We start from the raw sequence: 22,625 nt of genomic DNA, 5'->3' as shown, positions 1-22,625 counted from the left end.
AACCCCGCAAACCCTCCCTGGGATTCCTCCAATCTAGCTTTCAGGGGCTCCTTCTCCCCAGGACCCCAGCCAGGGTCCTCTCTGGACTCTGGACTGCCCAGTCAAACCACCTGCTCCCTCCCGAGCCCCTGGGGTCCTGGGCCCCGATAGACAGGGGCTAAGGCTGACATTTATTCTCCTCCTGCAGATTCAGAACAATTGGTCATTTGGAGAGAACATCGATGAGGAGCTCAAGACCCACCACATGCTTCGGCCCTATAAGACCTTCTCAGAAAAGGTGACCTGCTCCCCACCCCAAGCTGGGCCCCGGTGTTGGACCCCAGTTGCTGACCTTGACCGCTGCTCAGCATCTAATGCCATTCTGACTTCCGCATTCAGACCTCTCCCCTCCCAGCCAGTAACCCTGAGCATGAACTCAGCCCCCCATCTTGGAATGGGCTCTTGGCCATGTAACACCACTTGGCTCCTGGGCCTGGCTCCTCAGATCCCCCATTTTCTCTGGCCCTCCAGAAACCAGCTTCCCCCCTGCTAGCTCCAGACACCTGTAGTCTGGCCAGGACCCCCACTGTTTGATGGGAGGGTGAGAAGAGCAGATGGGAGGGGGAGGCAGGAATCAGAAGACCATAGACTGAGAATTAGAAGAAAACCCTCTCCCCCATCTTTTAAAGAGGAGAAAACAAGACCTAGGAAAGTGACATTATTTACCTAGTGTCACATAGAGAGAAGGGTTCAGCTTCACACCTGGGCCCTCTACCTTCAAATTTAACGTGCTTTACACTAATCACGCTGACTTACAAAGAGTAGTTGAGGTACAAATTGTCCAGATGCCTCACACTCAAACCTTCTCCCAAGGGTCTCTGGAAATGGTCAAGGGGCTGCTCCTAGTCTTTGAGCTCCGCTGATGGCTCCCAGGTTCACCCATTTCTTCTTACTAGTTGAGAAATCCACCCAACTTTGGTTTCCCATCATAGGGCCTTGTGCTCATGGGTCTCCCTCTTCCCACACAAGGCAATACTTCTCCGAGACTATAATTGATCACATGACTTCTTCTTCACCCCCTATTCCACATCAGGACAAGGAGATTTATCGATGGCCTATCAAGGAGTCACTGAAGGCCATGATCGCTTGGGAGTGGACTGTGGAAAAAGCCCGTGAGGGTGAGGAGGAGAAGGGAGAGAAGAAAACCAAGACCCGCAAGATCTCCCAGAATACCCCAGTAAGGGAAACAGGGAGCTGATTGGGGAGGGGGACTGGGAATGGGGGACCCAAGGCAGAGCTGGCTCATTCTTCCCTGGCTCTGAGAGTTCCCTCTCTTCCATTTTCAGGCCACCTATGACCCAAGAGAGGGTTATAATCCCCAGCCTCCAGACCTTAGCTGTGTCACCCTGTCCCGGGAACTGCAGGTGAGATACCCTAAATCCTTTCTCAAGGGTCCTATCTGAGTTCTGGCTGCATTGTCTCCCCTGATGAACTCTGACTGCACCTCCGAAGTGAGTTCTAACTCCATCCTCCTTCCCCTTTCCCCTGGTGAGTTCTGACTGTATCCCTTCCTCTGGTGAGTTCTGACTATATCCCCTCATGAGTTCTGACTGTATCCCCTTCCTCTGGTAAGTTTTGACTGTATCCCCTCATGAGTTCTGACTGTATCCCCTTCCTCTGGTGAATTCTGGCTGTATCCCCTCATGAATTCTAACTGTATCTCCTTCTCTGGTGAGTTCTGACTGTATCCTCTCATGAGTTCTAACTGTATTCCCTTCCTCTGGTGAGTTCTGACTGTATCCCTACCCTTGGTGAATTCTAACTGTATCCTTCCTCTGGTGAGTTTTGACTGTATCCCCTCATGAGTTCTGACTGTATCCCCTTCCCCTAATGAGTTCTGATTGTATCCCCTTCCTCTGGTGAGTTCTGGCTGTATTCCCTTCCCCTGGTGAATTCTAATTGTATCCCTTCCTCTGGTGACTTCTGACTGTACCCCTTTTCCCTGGTGAGTTCTGACTGTATCCCCTCATGAGTTCTGACTGTATCCCCTTCCTCTGGTGAATTCTAACTGTATCCCCTTCCTCTGGTGAGTTCTGACTGTATCCCTTTCCCCTGGTGAATTCTAATTGTATCCCTTCCTCTGGTGACTTCTGACTGTACCCCTTTTCCCTGGTGAGTTCTGACTGTATCCCCTCATGAGTTCTGACTGTATCCCCTTCCTCTGGTGAATTCTAACTGTATCCCCTTCCTCTGGTGAGTTCTGACTGTATCCCTTTCCCCTGGTGAATTCTAATTGTATCCCTTCCTCTGGTGACGTCTGACTGTATCCCCTCATGAGTTCTGTTTCTCCTCCCCCAATGAGTTCCACTGTGCCCCCCATGATCTCTGGTTGCCTTTAACTCATGAGTTCTACCTCCTCACACCTCAGCTCTGGAGGGCTGCTGGGGACATCCCCAGACCTTAAGCATCTGTGTGGACGTATGCTTGGAGATAGGAGTTTTGTTGTTAGAAGGACTTTGTCTTGGGGAGGGAGTGGAGGACGGTGTAAGGGAGGGGAGACCAGAGGATGCTGGACCTGCGCCTAAGACCAAGACCTGACTGGGCAGCTTCTGAGACTGAAGCTTCTCCTGTGCCATCTTCTTCCAGGCCATGGCTGAACAACTGGCTGAGAATTACCATAACACGTGGGGGAGGAAGAAAAAGCAGGAATTAGAAGCCAAGGGTGAGGTCCAGCCCTGAGACCCCACTATCCCTTGGGGATACTCTGGGAACCCCCAGATTCTCCAGCTTTGAGAAAGCCTGATCCTGGAGACCCCCTCCACTCCCTGGGATGATCCTCACTCTGAGAACCTCCTAGATCTCCCACTTTAAGGGATCCCTAATCATCCCCCCGTTCAGATGGTCACTAACACCCAGCATTACCCAAATCCGTGACCCTCTTAGTGCTCCTTGCCCTGGCCTTTCCTGCTGCTTGAGCACCATCCCCCACAGGTGGAGGCACCCATCCCCTCCTGGTCCCCTACGACACATTGACGGCCAAGGAGAAAGCTCGGGATCGAGAGAAAGCTCAGGAACTACTCAAATTCCTGCAGATGAACGGCTATGCAGTGACGCGGTAAGTGCGCAGGGTCGGGGAGAGGGGGGCGGGGAGAGGAGGGGCGAGTGGCCAGCTCTTGGAGGAGAGTGGCTGGAGTGTGGGGGGGTGGCTCACCGACCTTCGTCCTGTTTGTTCTGCTCTCCCAGAGGGCTGAAGGACATGGAGCTGGACACGTCTTCCATTGAAAAGAGGTTTGCATTTGGCTTCCTCCAGCAGTTGCTCCGATGGATGGACATCTCCCAGGAGTTCATTGCCCACCTGGGTGAGCCTTCCTGGCAGTCTCCTTTTCTGAGGGCTCCCTCCCCACGAGGGACTGCCCTCCAGAACCTCTTGGCCCTTAAGAAGTCTCCACACCCAAGCATCCCCCCCAGAAGGTTCCTCTCAAACCCAATGATCCCCTTTCCCATCTCCCATCATCCCTCAGAGGCTGTGGTGAGCAGTGGACGGGTGGAGAAGTCTCCCCATGAGCAAGAGATCAAGTTCTTTGCCAAGGTTGGTGGTCAGGGGGAAAAGGTCAGAGTTTGGGGCAAGATCTGAGGTTATGGCCAAGCTCCTTTTCTTACTCATCTTCTCCCCGCCCCCCCAGATCCTCCTGCCTCTCATCAACCAGTACTTCAACAATCACTGCCTCTACTTCCTGTCCACTCCAGCCAAGGTGCTCGGCAGTGGGGGCCACGCCTCTAACAAGGAAAAGGAGATGATCACCAGGTGAGTGCCCCGTGCCCTCAACCCCTGAACCCCCTGCTCCCGAAGGACCCCGACCCCACTCCCCGTCTCCTGCATTCAGGCTGCTCTCATTCCCTTGTCCTCTGGCTTTTGGGGTTCCTCAGGGGCAACAAGACACAGGAGGTCCTGCTCGGTGAGGGGACATCCCTCCACCTTTGGGGACCATCTCCGCCTGTCCTCAGTGGCAGGGGTTAAGTCCTTATTCTATCATGGCTTCTCACCTTCTTCTCCCCACCTCCCCTCCCTCTCTGCCTTTGTCCCCATCCTGTCCCTCTTCCCCGACGCCTTGTCCTCCCCTTCTCCCGCACTTTCCTTCCCATCCTCCCGCTCCCTTGTCTCCCTGCTCTCCATTCCCTCCTTCTTTTTGTTGTTCTACCCCTTGTCCCTTTGTTCCTCCCATTTCTCTGCCGGTGTCCCATGATTTTTTACCTTCCTATGCCCCTTCTTACCCCTCCTCTTTTTCTCTCTCTCCTCTTATCCCTCCCCTCCTTTCCTCCCTCTCTCTCTCCTCCCTTCCATTTTGCCCCTTCCTCTTTGTCTCTTTGTCCCCTTCCCTCCATCCTTCCATCCCAATCTCACCTCTCTCCCTGAGCCTCCGCCTCGTGACCTTCCCCTCTCTCACTCTTCCTCCATCCCCATATCTCTTCATCCCCTGTCCTTCCATTCCTCTGTCCCCTTTTCCCCTCTGTCCTCGTCTCTAGCCTGTTCTGTAAACTCGCCGCTCTGGTCCGCCACCGAGTCTCTCTCTTTGGTAAGAACCTTTCCCTTCGGTGCCTCCTTTCCCACCATGATCCTTTCCTCCACGCTCCCCCCATTCTTTCATCCCTGCCCCCAACTGGGACCCATATTCCATTTGGGAATGGAGGACTGGGGGTGCACGTATGGGTGTCAGGGCTGGGTCAGCAAGAGGACCAGGGGCCCCCATTTCCTCGCCCCATCCTGTTTCTTCTCCCTTCAGGGACTGACGCTCCAGCTGTGGTCAACTGCCTGCACATCCTCGCCCGGTCACTGGATGCAAGGTGAGACCTTATCACCCTGACACCCCAGGCCCCCCGTCCTAACCCACAGGGGGCCCTGCAGCCAAGGCTTGGGGCTTCAGTCCCTCCATCCATGCGTTGTCCTTTCTGCCCGTCATCCCGAGGAAAGCACCTGGGGACACCCTGGGCCAACTCTGACCAAGGAGCCCCTCTGACAGAGACTCCCAGAAAAGGCTCATCCAGCTTCTGCCGGGGACCCCGGCGTGGGGGGCAGGCTCGTTACCTCCTGAGCGAATCTGCCCAGCTCTAACCACCAGGAAGCTTGGCCCAGCTTCGGTCAAGTCCGAGAGTCGGCACCGTTTGTACTGACGGTGTGTCCAGGGCCATGGTGGGGGGAAGGTCTCAGCTGTTGTATGCACATCGTAGGCCTTTGGATGCTTAGAGAGGGTTCTCACACACTCACACATACACACACACACACTCACACACAGACACAGACACACTCACACTCACACACACATACTCACACACACATACACACACTCACACACAGACACACTCACACTCACACATACACACACATACACACACACTCACACACACACACATTCTCTCACACACACACACACACACACACACATCCTGTCCAAGACTTTCTTACTTCAGCCCAAACATCCCCAGTGCCTTTGGCCGGCCCTGATATGGCCGGGCTGAGCCTCCTTCCAGCCCTCTAGCCACCATTCTCTGGACTCCTTCCAGAGCATGTAAATCTCCTTGCCCCCACTCCTCCACCACAATGGCGGGCGTGCTGCTGTCCAGCGTGGTCTGCCCGAGGCCAGTGGGACCGCCGCTCTCTTGTCTGGACACGAGCCCTCTCTTGGGGGGCCTCAGATCACACGCACTTTCCTGGGGGCTCTCCCCGTTTATTCCTGCTAAGCCAGCAGTCTGCTGAAACATGCAGGTCTTTTCATAGGAATTGTGATGGAGTAGTCTAGAGAACAGGGGTAAAAAGGGTCCCAGGGGCCCCAGAGTACACAGAAAGCTGGACCTGGAAGCAGGAACATTCATCTTCCCGAGTTCAGATCCAGCCTCAGACACTTCCTCATTGTGTAATCCTGGGCAGTTGCTTCACCCTGTCTGCCTCAGTTTCCTTATCTGTAAAGTGAGCTGGAGAAGGAAGTAGCAAAGCATTTCCAGTCTCTCTGCCAAGAAACCCCAAATGGGGTCTCAGAGAGTAGATCATGACAAAAATGACTGAACAACAATTACAACCAGTCAGAAGAGCACTGGGTTTGAAGCCAAGGACTTGAGTTCAGATCCTGCTATTTTATGACCTTAGAAAAGTTCCTTGACTGCCAATAGTGCTCAGATTCATTTTTCCACAGTCCTCTCCAGCTCTAGTTCCATGCTGCTCCCCTCATTCCCAGTCTGCCTAGATCCTTCTAGATCGGCAGACCCACTAACCAGCCTTCCCAGTTTTATACTATCGGCCATTGCACAAGCATACCTACTGGCGCACCATCCAAGTGTTGAATGAAATGTAGGACAGAGCCCTGGAGCTCTTCAGCAGAGACCTCCTTCCCCCTGAGGCCATCTCCACAATCCTTTGAGCCTGTGCATTCAGCCGCTTCCAGAGCTGGCCAGCCATCCTTCTATCCATCCCTTATCACTCCATCTCGCAAACAAAAATAACATTGAGACACTTGGTTAAATGCTAAAAACCTAGGTAGCCTTTATAGCATTCCCCTAATTTACTCATCTAGTAAGGAAAAGGAAAGGAGATTCATTTGATGTGACCTGTTTTTGATGAGACCCTTGATAGAAATTGCCAAAATCTCCAGAAACCGACCCAGGTTAGAGTTCACACGAGTTTGTCCCAAGTGCTCCTGGGAAGTCCTGGAGCTCTCTGATCCACTTGTGAGCCGAGGACCTCAGAACCCCAACACCTTAGAGCTGGGGGTCACCTGGCCACTGTCCCTGACAGGAATGGCCTCCTTGACATGAGGTCACGTAGCTTGTGCTCTGAGACATCCTGGGCATTCCTGGAGGACGACCAGGAAGCAGAGTCTAGACCCATTCTCGTTGGCTCCAGAGGGCAGAGCCAACTAAGAGAGATGAATACAAATATATCGGGCTTGGGGAAGGGAGAGTTCTTTTGAGTTCTAAATGGCCCTTCTAATAACTCAGACTCTGAAGTTCTATAAGGAACGGGGAACTTCTCCCTCATTCTTCTTTGGGAACCCCTGGGCCTTCCGCTACCCTCTAAGGGTAAGGTCAGGGTCAAAAGATGGTGAAGGTCAGTGTGTCATTCCCCACTCCTTCCTTTGTCCCCATTCCCAAATTCTCCCCGATACCCATTGAGTCCACGCTAGTCCTTTTTGGAAATGAGGTCACTGAAACTGACATGACCTCCCCAGGCCCATCTTGCTCTCTGAATCTCCATCATTCTGCCAGGTGGTCCCTGCCCCTTCCTCCAACTGCCCCAAGGCAGATCATGTAACTGGACCCCAGACCAAAGATTCTGAAAGGGAGTCTGACCCCTCCGATCCTTCCCAACTCCTTTGAAATCTCCCTTATTCTCTCACCAGGACCCCAAGAATCTGGTCCTCCCCAAAAAACAGGGCTAGAAATTGTGTCTACAACAGTGAAGAGTTCTTGATCAGGAGCCTCAACTACTTCCTACTCCGAACAAATCACTGACCTCCCGTGGCTTTTACGTCCCTGATCTCCAAGAAGGGACGATTAGAGCCGCAGACCCCAAACTTTTAGATCTCAGGACCTCTTTGTGCTCTTCAGAATTACCCCTCCCCCAGAAGAGCTTTTTTCTGTGGGAGTGAAAACTGACACTTTTTAAACAAATACACTTTTCGTTGTAATTCATTTGAAAGAACCATAAGGAAAAAAAATAAAATAAAAATAACCACAAGGGGCAGCTAGGTGGCGCAGAGGATAAAGCACCGGCCTTGAAGTCAGGAGGACCTGAGTTTATATCCAATCTCAGACACTTAACACTTCCTGGCTGTGTGACCCTGGGCAAGTCACTTAATTGCCTCCCAGGAAAAAATGGGGGAGGAGAAAATAAAATAAAATAAAACCATTACATGAAAACATGCTTTTTTAATCAAAAAAAATTTGTGAGAAGAATGTATCTTCTTGCAAATCTTTTTTAAAATTTGCCCTTAATAGAAGACAGCGGGGTTCTCCCATTTGCTTCTACAGCTATTCCATTTCAATGTGTCCTTTTATTTAAAATATATAAATAATAATAGCATTTCTATAGCACTTTAAGGTGTGCAAAGTGCTTTTCAAATAGCTCATTTGAAGAAAATTCAGCCTCACTCAGATGTGTCCAAGGCAAAGGGAGGAGTATTTTAAAAGGTTAATAATATTATGAAAATTGTTGACCTTGAGGTCTCTCTGAAAGACTCTGAGAACCATTGATTATTGAGGCCATTGGGTGACACAGTGCCTATGGTCCTGGACTTGGAGTCTGGGAGGCCCGAGTTCAAATCTTAATTTATTAGCTATGTTGATCCTGGGCAAGTCGTCACTTAACTTCCATCTGCCTCAGTTTCCCAATCTGTAAAGTGAAGGGGGCTCAATGACCTCTAAGACATCTCCCCTCCAGCTCTGGTCCTCAGGCCCCTGGGTCTTCCTCCCTCTCCCCCGAGCCCTGTCCTGTTCCCCCAGGACCGTGATGAAGTCTGGTCCCGAGATCGTCAAGGCTGGTCTCCGATCATTCTTCGAGAGCGCTTCAGAAGACATCGAGAAGATGGTGGAGAACCTGCGCCTGGGCAAGGTGTCCCAGGCACGGACGCAGGTCAAGGGCGTCGGCCAGAACCTCACCTACACCACCGTGGCTCTGCTTCCCGTTCTCACCACCCTTTTTCAGCACATCGCCCAGCACCAGTTTGGAGACGATGTCATCTGTGAGGGCAGCCCCGGCTGGGTCCCGAGGGGGGAGGGGGCAGCCTGGGGGGGAAAGCCCAGTCAGGGGCTCAGGCTGGGAAGCTGATGGAGTTCTGCAGGGTCCCTGGAGCAGGCTGGGAATTAGAGGAGAGCATTTCAAAGGACGATAGAAGGGAGACCTGAGTTCAAATCCTGACTGCCAATTCCCACCCAGGTTGTCACAACTCCATGGGCCTCAGTTGCCTCATTTATAAAAGAAGGGATGTCCCTTCCAGCTTCACAGTCAGGATCCTGGGATCTCTAAATCTGTGTCCATGCGATCCCTGACTCAATGTTTGACTTACCCCTTCCTCTTGCTGGGACTCAGTTTCTCCATTTGTAAAATGAAGGGGGTTTGGGAAGGAACCCAGTTCCATCTGCTCCAGAAATGTGCTTGCTATTGTGCCCCATTATCCCCCTTGTTTTGGAGGAAGGGAGGCCTGGAGGAGGGAACAGGCTCGCATGATTTGAACCTTGGTGCCCTGATCCAGGGAGCCGAGCTCCCCACTCCCTTTGGTCTCTGAGGTCCCTTCCAGCTCCAACTATTAAAAAAAAAAAAAAAAAAAAATCAGTGGGAAGGGAAGGATCTCTGACCTTTGCCCTTATGTTTTCCACCATCATTCCCACACAGTGGACGACGTCCAGGTCTCCTGCTACCGAACACTTTGCAGCATCTACTCTCTGGGGACCACCAAGAATTCCTATGTGGAGAAGTATGGAGGGGCTGGAAGGGGCAAGGAGGGGTCACTGAGAAAGGGCAAGACTGGAGAGGGAATGGGCGTAGGCTGGAGGGGAAGGAGGATGGGAGCAGATTGGGAGGAAGGGGAGATGGGAGCAGATTGGAGGGGAAGGATAGAAAGTCATGCAATTCATTGAAGGAGGAGCTAGAGAGTGGGGAACCTGATGAGAGGAGAAGGTCAAAGGATGGGGAGGGGGTTCTGACCATGTCCCCACCCCCAGGCTGCGTCCAGCCCTTGGAGAATGCCTCGCCCGTCTGGCAGCTGCTATGCCAGTTGCCTTCCTTGAACCCCAACTGAATGAATTCAACGTCTGCTCTGTCTACACCACCAAATCTCCCAGAGAACGTGCCAGTGAGTTTTGGGGGTCACTTCTGAAAGGGAGGTAGCCCTGTAATTTAGAGCATCCCCAGTTGAAGGTAGAAGTGGCTCTGGGGATAAGGGGGCCCCTGATTAGGGAGTACACTACTAACTTTGGGACTCAATGGAATCAAAGTAGAGAGTCGGGGCTAGATTTGGGAGTCCTCTGCTTCTGGGGTGCTGCGCTAAGAGAAATGGCAAGCTTCAGAAACATTGGAATAAGAGAATAGATTTCTGAAAGTTATCAGTCTGGGTAGCTCATGGAATTCAGTGATGCTAAATTCTGGGGTCCATTAAGACTACTAGCATCTCCAGATCTTTTTCTTTGATGTACAGCAAGCTCTATATGTGCCCAGAGTGTATTAGAGCTGGAAAAATTAATGCAGATTTGGCCTGCAATGAGAGAGGCTGAGCTTCCAGGACTCTGGACTTGACAGTCCTACCGTCCTCTGCCCTGTTAGACCACAGACCAAGAGGATTCTGTGATCAGTTCTGGGTGTAAAGGCGTTGATAAGCTTGTGAGTGACCAGAGGAAAACCCCAGAATGGTGACGGGTCCTGAGTTCTTGCCCCATAAAGAGAGGGGGGAAGGAACTGGGGGCTTAATAACCTTGAGAAGATTCAGAGACTCAATGTGTTCAAACCCCTGAAGGGTTGCCCTGTGGAGAAAGGGCTTCACATGCTCCAGGTCACTAAGGAGGAAAAAAGTGAGAAGTGCCCGGTTTAAATTACTAAGCGGTCAAGAAATAGAGTGGTGGGCTTGGGGGGAGGGCGCTCTCCATCTGTGTTGGTCTCCAAGCTAAGGCTGGAGGACCTCTGGTGAGGATCTTGTTCTGAGAAGCCTTTTAAAGAGTCCAAGGTCCCTTTAACCCTAAGTTTGGGGCCCAGTGGGGGTGGGATCATAGAGTTTGGGGAACCCCTAAGAGGCTCTCATATTCTGTACCAGTCCTGGGCCTTCCGAGCTCTGTGGAGGAGATGTGCCCAGATATCCCAGACCTGAAGCACCTGATGGCCGAGATCGGGGGACTGGCCGAGTCGGGCGCCCGTTACACCGAGATGCCCCACGTCATTGAGGTCACGCTGCCGATGCTCTGCAACTACCTGCCCCGGTGGTGGGAGCGGGGGCCTGAGGTGCCCTCCTCCCAGCCTCCAGGGGGGCCCCCACCCTGCACAGATGTCACCTCGGACCACCTCAACTCCCTCCTGGGGAACATCCTCCGGATCATCGTCAACAACCTGGGCATCGACGAGGCTTCGTGGATGAAGCGCTTGGCAGGTGGGCACGTGGGAATGAAGCACTCAGTGGGGATGGATGTGGGTAAAAAGGGCCTGGTACATGGGGGGTGAGAATAAAGTGCCTGGCGGGTGGGCACGGGCATAGGGATAGGTTTGAGAGGGGTGAGAAAGTGTGTTAGGGATATGGGAGGAGGCAGGATTCCCACAGAGCAGAGGTGGATTCCCGTAAAAGTCAAGGGGATCTGAGCCCCCTGAGAACCCCTTTTGGGAGCTGGGAACCCCAGAGTCTGACAAAAGGGGAGTAGGGGTTTCCAAGAGCCAGAGCAGAAGCTCGGGGTTCCCAGGATAGTCATTTAGAGATGGAGTCAAAGGTGGGGACGGGCTGGAGTCTTCCCAAGGGCTGAGAGAAGGGATAGGAATGTGAGGCTGAGGACTGGGAGTCCCCAAAGACAGAGAGGGGCTGGACAGGTCTCCAAGCCCGAGTGATGAGGAGCAAGGCTCCGTGAAAAGACCACAGGCTTTGGAATCCAGAGTCCTGCTTCTGATCCTTAAATAGCTTGGGCTTTTGGACAAGTCACTCTCCCTTTCTCTGTCTCTATCTCTGTCTCCATCTCTCTCTGTCTCTGTCTCTATCTTTGTGTGTATCTCTGTCTCTTTTTATGTCTCTCTCTCTGTCTCTATCTCTATCTCTGTCTCTCTCTCTGTCTGTCTCTGTCTCTCTCTCTGTCTCTCTCTTTATGTCTCTCTGTCTCTGTCTCTATCTCTGTGTATGTCTCTCTCTCTGTCTCTATCTCTGTGTCTCTCTCTCTCTGTCTCTGTTTCTGTCTCTCTCTATCTCTGTGTCTCTGTCTCTGTCTCTCTGTCTCTATCTCTGTGTATGTCTCTGTCTGTCTCTTTTTATGTCTCTCTCTGTCTCCGTCTCTCTCTCTCTGTCTCTGTCTCTCTCTGTCTCTCTGTCTCTGTCTCTCTGTCTCTCTGTCTCTCTCTCTGTCTCTGTGTGTCTCTGTCTCTGTCTCTCTCCTGTCTCTGTCTCTCTCTATCTCTGTGTATGTCTCTGTCTCTCTTTCCGAGACTTCCTAAATCAGAGTTGGGAGAGATGGTCTCTGAGATTCCCCTCCGGCTCTAGAACCCCACTCCCCGAAGGGCAAGGAGCTGGGGCGGGTTCCCAAAGGCCTGTGGGGGGGGATTCCCTAAGGCTGGGGGGGAGTCGGGCCCCCAGGAGAGGGGCGGGGCTCCCCGGCCCACCGCCGCCTCGTGTCCCGCAGTGTTCGCGCAGCCGATCGTGAGCCGGGCCCGGCCCGAGCTGCTCCGCTCCCATTTCATCCCCACGGTGGGCCGCCTGCGGAAGCGCGCGGGGAAGGTGGTGGCCGAGGAAGAGCAGCTGAGGCTGGAAGCCAAGGCCGAGGCGGAGGAGGGAGAGCTCCTGGTGCGGGACGAGTTCTCCGTGCTCTGCCGGGACCTCTACGCGCTCTACCCGCTGCTCATCCGCTACGTGGACAACAACCGGTCAGCCCCGCCCCGCCCCCACGAGGCCCGGGAGGCCGGCCTGCCCCCCACGTGCCTCCCATGCCCCGCCCCCACGAGGCCCGGGAGGCCGGCCTGCCCCCCACGTGCCTCCCATGCCCCGCCCCCCCGAGGCCCGGGAGGCCGGCCTGCCCCCCACGTGCCTCCCATGCCCCGCCAAGGTTACGTCCCGGGTCCCCGCGACGCCAAGCCCCGGCCAGGTTAGAAAAGCGAGAGGGGCGGGGCTGGTTCCAGAGCAGGGGTCTCACCCCCAACGTTGGGGCCTCTTCCCCTGAAGCCGAGCTCCTTCTCCGGAGCCTCTCTCGCGCTCTGTGCCAGCCCGGCCGCCGGTGTTTGGCCCTCGGCCTTTTCACGTTTCCCGTCCTCGTGTCCCCAGAGCCCTCAGCTGTTGCCCAGACCAGCCCACCTCCTCCCGCAGCCTGACAGGCCGCCCAGGCCTCCCCAGCCCATTTCTCGCATGGCCCCCTGCTAAGGTCCCACAGCTGGCTCCCCCTCCTTCTCAGCCCAGTGGGCCGCCCAGACGTGCAGACCCCTGACGTCTGGCAGGCCTGGAGCACCATGGGAGGATCAGCGCCCCTAAAAGCTGGGCTTCCGTCAGCCGGTGTCCAGGGATTTCCCCGGGTGGCCCGGGGCCCCTTCTTTAGTGTCTGCATGAGATACGCAGGAGTGGCCGGGGCCCAGGCCGGAGGGAGGCCTGTGGGGTTTTCCATTCTTAGCACCGTGCTACAAATAGAAATTTAAATTTAAGTAGAAATTTAAAAAAAAAAAAAAAAAAAAAAAAAAAAAAAAGTTCCTGCCCTGAGCTTACATGCGAAAGGGAGAGAAGAATAAACATTTATATAGCATCTACTGTGTGCCAGGCACTGTGCTAACCACAAGGAACAAATAGAAATTTAAAAAACAAAACAAAACAAAACAAAAACAAAAACAAAAAAAACAGTTCCTGCCCTTGAAAGAGCCTACATGCTAAAGGAAGGGAAGAAGAAGCATTTATAAAACACCTACTGTGTGCCAGGCATTGTGCTAAATATAAGGAAACAAATAGAAATTTAAAAACAAAACAAAAAACAAAAAAAAACAGTTCCTGCCCTTGAAAGAGCCTACATGCTAAAAGGGAGGGAGGAAGAAGCATTTATAAAACACCTATTGTGTGCCAGGCATTGTGCTTAGCATGAGAAAACAAATAGAAATTTATAAAATTATTTCTTCACCTCCCAGGTGTTTGAGCCCCCTTTCCTCCATCATCACCTCTTTGCATATATCCTATACTGACTCACCTGGGAACATACCCTACCCCCTCAAGGACAAGAACTGTTTCATGTTTTTTCTTTATATCTCAGGACACTGAAAGACACACAGTAGGTACTTAATAAGTGCTGACTGATAGATTAGAATCTAATTAGGAGACAATTGTAATAATCGAGGCAAGATGCAGAAAGACTGAGTAGAATGGATACAGCTTGGTAACTAATGGGCTCTGACGGATGAAGGAGAGGGAAGAGTCAGTTGACTGGAAGAATGGTGAAATGTTGTAAGACCCTTTTCTGGACACTCCCTGGCTTATCAATAGTAAATAGTCAAACATTTATTAAGTCTCTACTGTATTCCAAGAGGCAGAGGAATGGCTCACTGGAGAACAGGCCAGACTTGGCGTCAGGATGATTTAGGCTCAGACACTTGCTAGCTGTCACTTAACCCCAATTGCCTAACCAAAAAGGAAAAAGAAAATGCCAGGAGCCGAGAAATGAAGGGTCTTAATTCATGGAGCAATCAGGAGGCTGGGGTCAGTGGATCAAACAATATATGGTGGGAAGGAAGGTATAAAGACTGAAAAGGGAGGAAGAAGCTAGATTAGATAGGACTCCGAATGCCAGTCAGAGCATTTAATATTTGATCTATAAGGTAATAGGGAGCCACTGGAGAGTAGGGAGGAGGGGAGGCAATATAGTCGGTTCTGTGCTTCGGGACATTCCTCCTGGCCCTTTGTGATTGGTGCTTTCCGTGTGCCCATTCTGCCTTTTTAAGTTCAGGTTTTTTTTTCCAGAAATCAAAGCCAAGTTCCCTATTCATCCCCCCTCTTCCCTTTCTTGTTCTTCATTCCTATGGCATCCCTCCCATTTTCCAGAGACTCCCAGGCATTGCTGACATAGCTGAGTAATCTTAGCTGGTATTTTTCTGTTTCCTGGAATATAGCTCTGTAAGCTTGGAGATTAAGATTGTAAGGTACCACTGGGTACCTTCCTGACTCATCCCCAACCGTTATCAATCACAGCTTAACTGAACACGGCCTCTTCCTAATCTTCCTCCCTCCCAAACTCCCCCATCCGTCTTCCAGCCCAGACCGGCTCCTGAACAGATCTGAGTCATAGGTCAAGTAGCTGGACTGGGCGACTGGGCATTTAACCCAGAACATGAAAGTAATCAAAGTATAAATAACTTCCCTAACTCATGCCGGACGTGTTTTTAGAATCAAAAGCCTCCCAGCTCTTAGCTAAGCACCATGGCCACCTCAGCGAAAATTCCGAAGCCTTTAATCACTTGCTATTCTAATTGCCCTGGGCACAATTAATTCCAAAGAATTAAAGTTTCAGGTCACCCAAAGGGTACTAGAGAGACACATGGTCGCGGGCCTGACTGCACCATGTTCCCAACAGAGAACTGTCCAAGAGAAATTTTACAAAGGATATCACGCCTGAGATTGAGAGAATAAAAATGGGGCTTATTGGATAACAAGGTGATGGGGAAGTCTGGTCAATGGCCAGAGACAGAGGAGAGTTTCCTCTAGGCACCCAGCCCAGTGGACACCCTCCCTGTATAGGCTGTGGACAAGAACTTTAGGACTCAAGGCATGGAGGGGGTCCTGAGAGTCACCAGTAGGGGGAGTAGTTCCACTGATGTGACCCTCCAAACCATCAGGATTCTATAATTCAAAGGATTAAAGGATGGTCCTTCCTTATCTGAGAAAAGTCATTTCCTTGCTTCCTGAGGGTGCCTCCCGAGGGACAAAGCCCCTGCCAAATGCTTTGAAGAATGAGTCACTCTAGAAAATGCTTTTGGAAGGAATGCTAAAAATTCCTCCTTAAGGATTGAATTACTCCAACCATTCCTATAATGGGAGCCGACATTAGGCTTCTTTTTCGTTTTCTTTTATTCATTTTCTTTTTTATATTTATATTTTATTTTATTTGTGTTTATCTTTTTTTTTTTTTAGTAGTCTATCATTTCCCAAATGCATTTCTTTCTCTCTTCCCTAAGTGGCTATTCCTTATGATAAATATATTTTTTTTAACTAAAGCTTTTTTTTTCCCCTCAAAACACATGCATAGATAGTTTTCAGCATTCCCCCTTGCAAAATCTTATGATCCAAAAATTTTTCTCCCTCCCTTCCCCCCACCCCCTCCCCTAGTAATCCAAAATATGTCAAACATTTTCCTTAATTATATGATAAGGATTTTAAAAGAAGGAGAAAAAAGCATTTCAGTAAAACCATTTGTGACCGGGGTGCAGTATCTCCATGTCCATGGTCCCCCCACCTCTGTAAAGAAGGGAGTTAGCTGGGGGCCACCCTGGTATGATTCTTCTCCCTTCCTTTCCCTGCTCTCAACAAATGTCTTAAAATGATGGTGTCCAGCTGACCACTACGGCCTCACTCTGGGCCTCAGTTTCCACATCTATAAAATCAATCGGCCCTGTCTAAGCCCCTCTCCTCTTCCCCTCTCCCCTCTAATTTTCTTTTCTTTTTTTTTTTGAGGCTGGGGTTAAGTGACTTGCCCAGGGTCACACAGCTAGGAAGTGTTAAGTGTCTGAGACCAGATTTGAACTCGAGTCCCTCCTGAATTCAAGGCTGGCGCTCTCTCCACTGCGCCACCTAGCTGCCCCCTCCCCTCTAATTTTCTGACTCACCACCCTCCCGCAGAGCCCACTGGCTAACAGAACCCCAACCCTGATGCAGAAGAACTCTTCAGGATGATAGCAGAAATCTTCATCTACTGGTCCAAGTCTCATGTAAGCATCTGACCCTTGGCCTTCCTTCCCCCAGCTCCATCCTTTAACACTGCTGTGAAATTCCCAGAGAGGGAGCAACCGTGGAGTGGCAAGGGCCTCCCGACCCAGAGTCAGGGGTCTGGGTTCCAGTCTTGGCTCTGTCACTGATTCAGAATGAAGTGAAATCTGTTCCCTTCTTGGTCTAGCTGACCCCTAATACTTCCCAACTCAAATACTCTGTTTAGAGTTCAAAGGTCCCTTCTGGTTCTGTCATCCTGAGATATGAAGACCCTCCTTCATTATGTCTATTTTCTCCCCCACTCTCAGAACTTCAAGAGAGAGGAACAGAATTTCGTGGTACAGAACGAAATCAATAACATGTCCTTCCTGACGGCAGATAGCAAGAGCAAGATGGCCAAGGTAAGCAAGAGGCAAAAGGGAAGAGGCCTGGGGGTCTTCTCTTCCTGCCCCCCTCCCAGTCTCCCCTCCAGTCCAGACCTTCCTCCTCACTACCTTCCTTCCACTCCTTCCATTTCTCCTCAGCTTTTTTCCCATGGCCTTCCCTTGTCCCAGTTCTCCCTATTCCCAGTCAGGGGATTTATTAAGTACCTCCTATATGCTAAGTGCTAGGAATACCATATTCCTAGACTTTTATTAAGCACTTACTATGTGCCAGACCCTGTATTAAGACAAAAACAGGGTCCCTGCCCTCAAGGGTAGCTAAGGGTAGACCACCTAAACAAGATATAAAGAGCATAAAATCAGGGAAGACAATAGCAGCAGGGGAGGCTAGGAAGGTGAGATCTCGAATAAAGCCAAAGAAACTGAAAAATGAGGACAGACATTATTCCAGACTTGGTAGATAGCCATTACAAATGCACGGAGGTAGGAGATGGCATCTTATATGACAATAGGTTATAGATTGTGTGGAGGGTTAACTTGGAAGAGGAAGGGATGAAGGAGCCAAGTGGTGAAAAAGCTTTTCTATCTGATCCTGGAGGCTAAAGGAAGCCAATGGATCTTCTGTGATCATTGGAGGCCTGACATGGTCACTCAGTCTTTAGGGAAATCACTTCGGCAGCTGAGTGGAGGATAGATTGGATAGGGAGAGACCTCGAGCAGGAACAGCGTTCAGGAGGTGATTGAAGAAGTCTAGACTGGGGCCCAACAAAGGCTGTGGTTGTGCTAGTGAAGAAGGATGATATACAAGAGATGTGAAGATAGAAATGACAAGCTCCGACAATGTATTCAATCCATCAAGTGAGGAGCCAACAATGCCATCCAGATCTCAAGGAGGGTGTGGAACTCAGCAGAAACAGGGCTGGGTTCCAGACATGGAGCATCTAATTCCAGATGTCAAATAGGTCATTGATGATGCAAGACTAGATAGTTCAAGAGAGATGAGGGCTGAATAAGAGATCCAGGAATTAAAAAAATAAATAAATAAATAAAATAAAAAGCGGGACCATGAAAAGAGTGAGAGAGAGAGAAAGAGAGAGAGAGAGAGAGAGAGAGAGAGAGAGAGAGAGAGAGAGAGAGAGAGAGAGAGAGAGAGAGAGAGAGAGAGAAATATCCAAGAATTATGAGCACAGAGGAGATAGTTGAATCCATCATCTGACCAGGAGGGCTATTGTGGATGGATATGATTCATCCCGCAGTTGGATTGTGTGGATGGCCATCTAACAGGGCCCCTAGGGAAGTGGAAGTTAAAAAGTCAATATTGAAAGAACTAAGAAGAAGGGAAGTTAGGGCTGGCAAGGACTTGAGAATATAAGCCAAAAAATGAATGTAGGCTGATCTCAGAGGGACTTTAGGATATAGGATATCAGAGCCATTAAATAACTATTGAATCCATTCCCTCACCTCATTTCTATAGAGGATCAGAGAGAAGGGATATTTCCCCTGATGTGCAGAAGTGACCCTAAAACTTAGGTTTTCAGGCTCTCAGCAAAGGGGTTTTGTCCCCTCCAACCCCAGTCTATTACTCTAAGGAAGGGGCCTGGGCAGGGGATGGATTGGGAATTCCAGGGATAACCATATCTCTGTCTCTGTCTCTGCCCGGATGGAGCAGGCGGGAGATGGACAGGTCAGCACTTCCCCCACCCTAGGGGTCTCAAAGCATGGCTGGATGGCTGAATCCCCCAGCCCCAATCTCCTCTGTTCCTGCTATCTCCCTGTCCCCTTGATTCCTACCTTCCCTGATTCTCCTGGTCCCGACACTTTTCATCTCCTAGCCTTATCCTTCCCCTGCCCCCTCATCACCCAATCTCTTCCCTCTCCTATTGCCAACACCACTCTCCCCTCCAACTCTTCCTGACCTCCAGTCCTTTTGTCCTCTGGCTGCTGATCCCCAAGTCCCAGCTTTCCTTCTCCCAGCCTCCTTTATCTCCCCAGGTCCCTCCACTAGAACCTGTTCCCCATTTTACATTTCTACTTTATTTTTCCCCCTTTATCCCCTACAGCTTCCTTATTGCCCTCACTATCACAACCACCAAAAGCCCTGTCCCCTACTCCTCCTCCCCAGCTCTCTAGCTTCTTGCAATTCTACCTTTTTTTTTTTTACTTTGTAAAAAAAAAATTCTCTTTGCTACTCTAGAGCATCTTGGGTTGGGGAGGAGTGGCTGTTGAGTTGGGAAGTGGAAGGGAGGGGGGCATGTGCATGCTGCCCCGCAGAAGGGCAGGCATGGGGGTCAATGCTGGGAGCCCAGGGCTCCATGTCAGCGCTGATATCGTCATGTGTGATCTTGAACAAGTCCAGAAGTCCATATCTTGTGCATCAGTCTCTTCTGTACCTTCCTTGTTTCTCTCTCTGTCCTCTTCTTTCTCTGTGTCTGTTTCTCCATATGCCCATGTTGGTCTTTCCCCCCTCGATCTGCATGTCTTCTGTACGTGTCACCATTGTCTCTTCCACGTCTCTGCACTTGAGTCATTCTTGGGGGCTGTGGTCAGGGAAGCCTTCAACTGGACAGTTTGATCTTTCTGGGGTCTGGGAGGTGAAGGGAATGACCTCTTAGGGCAAACTGAACCCAGGGGGGCCAAGGGTTTGGAGGATTGGGGAGATGGGCTCCCAGACGGGGATTTTGGAGGGAGATCGGGGGTCTCTGGGCTCTGAGACATATGCGGCCTGCAGTCAGGAGGCTCCGATCAGGAGAGAACAAAGAAGAAGCGTCGGGGGGACCGATATTCCATCCAGACCTCTCTGATAGTGGCTACCCTCAAGAAGATGCTGCCCATTGGGTTGAACATGTGTGCACCCACTGACCAGGACCTCATCGCGCTGGCCAAGACCCGTTATGCCCTGGTACCACCCGCTTTCTCTGAACTTTCTCTTTCTCAATAATTTATTGACTCTTTTGCACATTTATTGACCTCTATGATCAGTATCTGGCTTATCTCAAATTCCTTCAGCCATTCAATATTCCCTCTGATCCCTCATCCATTCCTTGTTCCCTCTGGCCAGTATCTGACCCATCATGCACCACGTGGCCATTCACTTACCTTCTGACATTTTAGTAACTTCTCTGTTCATGCAATAACTGCTGGCCAATGTGTAACCTATTTCTGACCCCTCTGATACTTTGACCATTTCCTGATTCCTCTAGTCATTGACTGACCTACCTTGTCATTCAGTGACCTCTTTGACCAGTTTCTTACTAATTGCTGACCCCTGTGGCTATTCTCTGGTGCCTCTTATTCTTTGTCCATTCCCTGACCCATTTGACCAGTATCTAACACATCTCTCATCCCTCTGCCCATTCACTGACCTGACATATATTTCACCTGTCTCCAACAATTATCTGATGTTCCTAGCCAGTACTTGACCCTTCTGGCCATTCACTGACCTCCTGATCAATATCTGACCCCTCTGACCATTTAGTGGTGTCTCTATTATCTGGCTGATTTCTTACTCCTCTAATTATTCTCTGACCCATCTGAACATTCTGTGACTCCTAGGTCATTCACTAATCCTTCTCCCAGCCATTCTCTGACTCTTTCCAGTCTCATAAATATACCCCTAGATCCCTGTCCTTGTGAGAACAGTAGGGGGAATTGTAGGGGGAATTCAACTTGACTCTGCCTCCCTCCCAATGTGTTTGTCTCCAGAAAGACACAGATGAAGAAGTTCGGGAATTTCTGCAGAATAACCTTCATCTTCAGGGAAAGGTATCAATCAACCCAGTCCTGGAACTGGAGGTTGGGGGGGTAGGGGGGAGGTTATAGGGGATAGGCTGAGTGGAGAAAGCATATCAGGCTAGCTCCAAGACTCATTCCTTAGAAACACTTTCCACAAAACTCCCGTCCCTTTTTTTCCAGAGTGAGGGCTCCCCATCACTGCGCTGGCAGATGGCCCTGTACCGGGGGCTTCCTGGCCGGGATGAGGATGCTGATGCCCCTGAGAAGATTGTTCGCCGAGTGCAGGAAGTATCGGCAGTGCTTTACCACCTGGAGCAGGTAGGAAGGAGCTCTGAGGGGGCAGGCCTTTTCTGGGAAAAGGCTTAGGCCTCCAAGGAGGAAGAACTTTGGAACCAAAGGTCCCAGGCCTGGATAAAAGAAGACCTTAAAGGATAAGAGCACATGGATTTCATAGGATAATAGACCTGGCAGGGACCCCCTGAATTTGTAGATGAAGAAACTGAAGCCTAGAAAGAGTTAATTAATAGGCCCAAGATCACCCAGCTGATCACTGGTTTGAAACTTAGCTCTCCTGATTCTTAGTGCAATGTTCTCTCCACAGCCCCATGGGTTCTAAGGAGATGGTGAGTTTTGAGGTGTTAGTTCCCTGATCCCTCCTTGTTCTTCCACAGACAGAACACCCCTACAAGTCCAAGAAAGCCGTGTGGCACAAGCTGCTTTCAAAACAGCGTCGCCGGGCAGTCGTGGCTTGTTTTCGCATGACACCCTTGTACAATTTGCCTCGGTAAGGAAGCCTGAGCAAGAAGGAAGATGAGGGCAAGTCGGAGGATTCCAAGTAGAAAAGGGGATCTTGGGGAAAGGGCATAGACAAGAATGGGCTTTTTCCTAATCCCAAATAGATCCTACATTAACTTTGAATTCCTACCAGAACTACTTGATTCAGAATCCAGCAGGGAGGTAGGGTCAGGAAATGAGAAGGATAAAGGGATAGGAAAATTCAGGAGGCGGAAATAAGATCAGAATTCCAAGGCAAAGGTAGGGGACAAAGCAAAAACTATCAGAACAATGTTGGGTGGAGAGGCAGTGGAGGTAACTGAATGCTGACGGCTGGACTGAGAGAAATTGATATAACTTGAGTGATTCAAGAGAATTTGACATTGGCTGGAGGGATTCAAGAAAAACTGACATGGTTGGAGTGTTTCAAGAAAAACTGACATGGCTGCAGGGATTCAAGAAAAAATGACATGGTTGGAGTATTTCAAGAGAAATTGACATGGCTGAAGAGATTAGAGAGAAATTGACATGGCTGCAGGGATTCAAGAAAAAATTACCTGGTTAAAGTGTTTCAAGAGAAATTGACATGACTGGAGGGATTAGAGAGAAATTGACATGGTTGCAGGGATTCAAAAAAACCTGGCATGGTTGGAATGTTTCAAGAGAAATTGACATGGCTGCAGGGATTCAAGAAAAACTGACATGGTTGGAGTGTTTCAAGAGAAATTGACATGGCTGAAGAGATTAGAGAGAAATTGACATTGCTGCAGGGATTCAAGAAAAATTGACATGGTTGGAGTATTTCAAGAGAAACTGACATGGCTGGAGAGATTAGAAATTGACATGGTTGCAGGGATTCAAGAAAAACTGACATGGTTGGAATGTTTCAAAAGAAATTGACATGGAGTGTCAAAGACAAAAAGATTGTAAATAGGAAGATAGTAACTTCTCTTGGAACCCACTCATCCATTCTCACCTTAACCTGGTCCCACAGGCATCGGGCAAGCAATATGTTCTTGGAGTCCTACAAAGCATCATGGATCCTAACGGAGGAGCACAGTTTTGAGGACCGCATGATTGATGACCTTTCTGTAAGAGGGTGCCCTGTGGCAGAGGGGGACCTTGTGGAAGTGCAGGGAAGAGGGCATTA

General features: G+C 50.4%; 1 protein-coding gene across 1 annotated transcript in view; it reads left to right on the top strand.

Annotated features, from left to right (window-relative positions):
- Positions 1 to 22,625, top strand: part of RYR1 (ryanodine receptor 1) — a gene marked incomplete in the record, with an annotated part of 85,448 nt that overhangs the window by 45,974 nt on the left and 16,849 nt on the right. Inside the window, 23 exon segments of the mRNA XM_074277611.1 lie at positions 188 to 277; positions 1,073 to 1,216; positions 1,326 to 1,403; positions 2,626 to 2,701; positions 2,971 to 3,094; positions 3,223 to 3,338; positions 3,501 to 3,568; positions 3,663 to 3,784; positions 4,504 to 4,553; positions 4,761 to 4,821; positions 8,470 to 8,708; positions 9,359 to 9,440; positions 9,688 to 9,818; positions 10,770 to 11,099; positions 12,325 to 12,565; positions 16,500 to 16,518; positions 16,520 to 16,588; positions 16,895 to 16,987; positions 19,698 to 19,868; positions 20,672 to 20,731; positions 20,882 to 21,019; positions 21,373 to 21,485; positions 22,470 to 22,566. Of these exon segments, the coding sequence (XP_074133712.1) occupies positions 188 to 277; positions 1,073 to 1,216; positions 1,326 to 1,403; positions 2,626 to 2,701; positions 2,971 to 3,094; positions 3,223 to 3,338; positions 3,501 to 3,568; positions 3,663 to 3,784; positions 4,504 to 4,553; positions 4,761 to 4,821; positions 8,470 to 8,708; positions 9,359 to 9,440; positions 9,688 to 9,818; positions 10,770 to 11,099; positions 12,325 to 12,565; positions 16,500 to 16,518; positions 16,520 to 16,588; positions 16,895 to 16,987; positions 19,698 to 19,868; positions 20,672 to 20,731; positions 20,882 to 21,019; positions 21,373 to 21,485; positions 22,470 to 22,566 (2,712 nt within the window).

Source organism: Sminthopsis crassicaudata, chromosome X, assembly GCF_048593235.1.
Source record: "Sminthopsis crassicaudata isolate SCR6 chromosome X, ASM4859323v1, whole genome shotgun sequence".
Lineage (NCBI taxonomy): Eukaryota > Metazoa > Chordata > Mammalia > Dasyuromorphia > Dasyuridae > Sminthopsis > Sminthopsis crassicaudata.
This window is presented reverse-complemented; position numbering and strand designations above follow the sequence as displayed.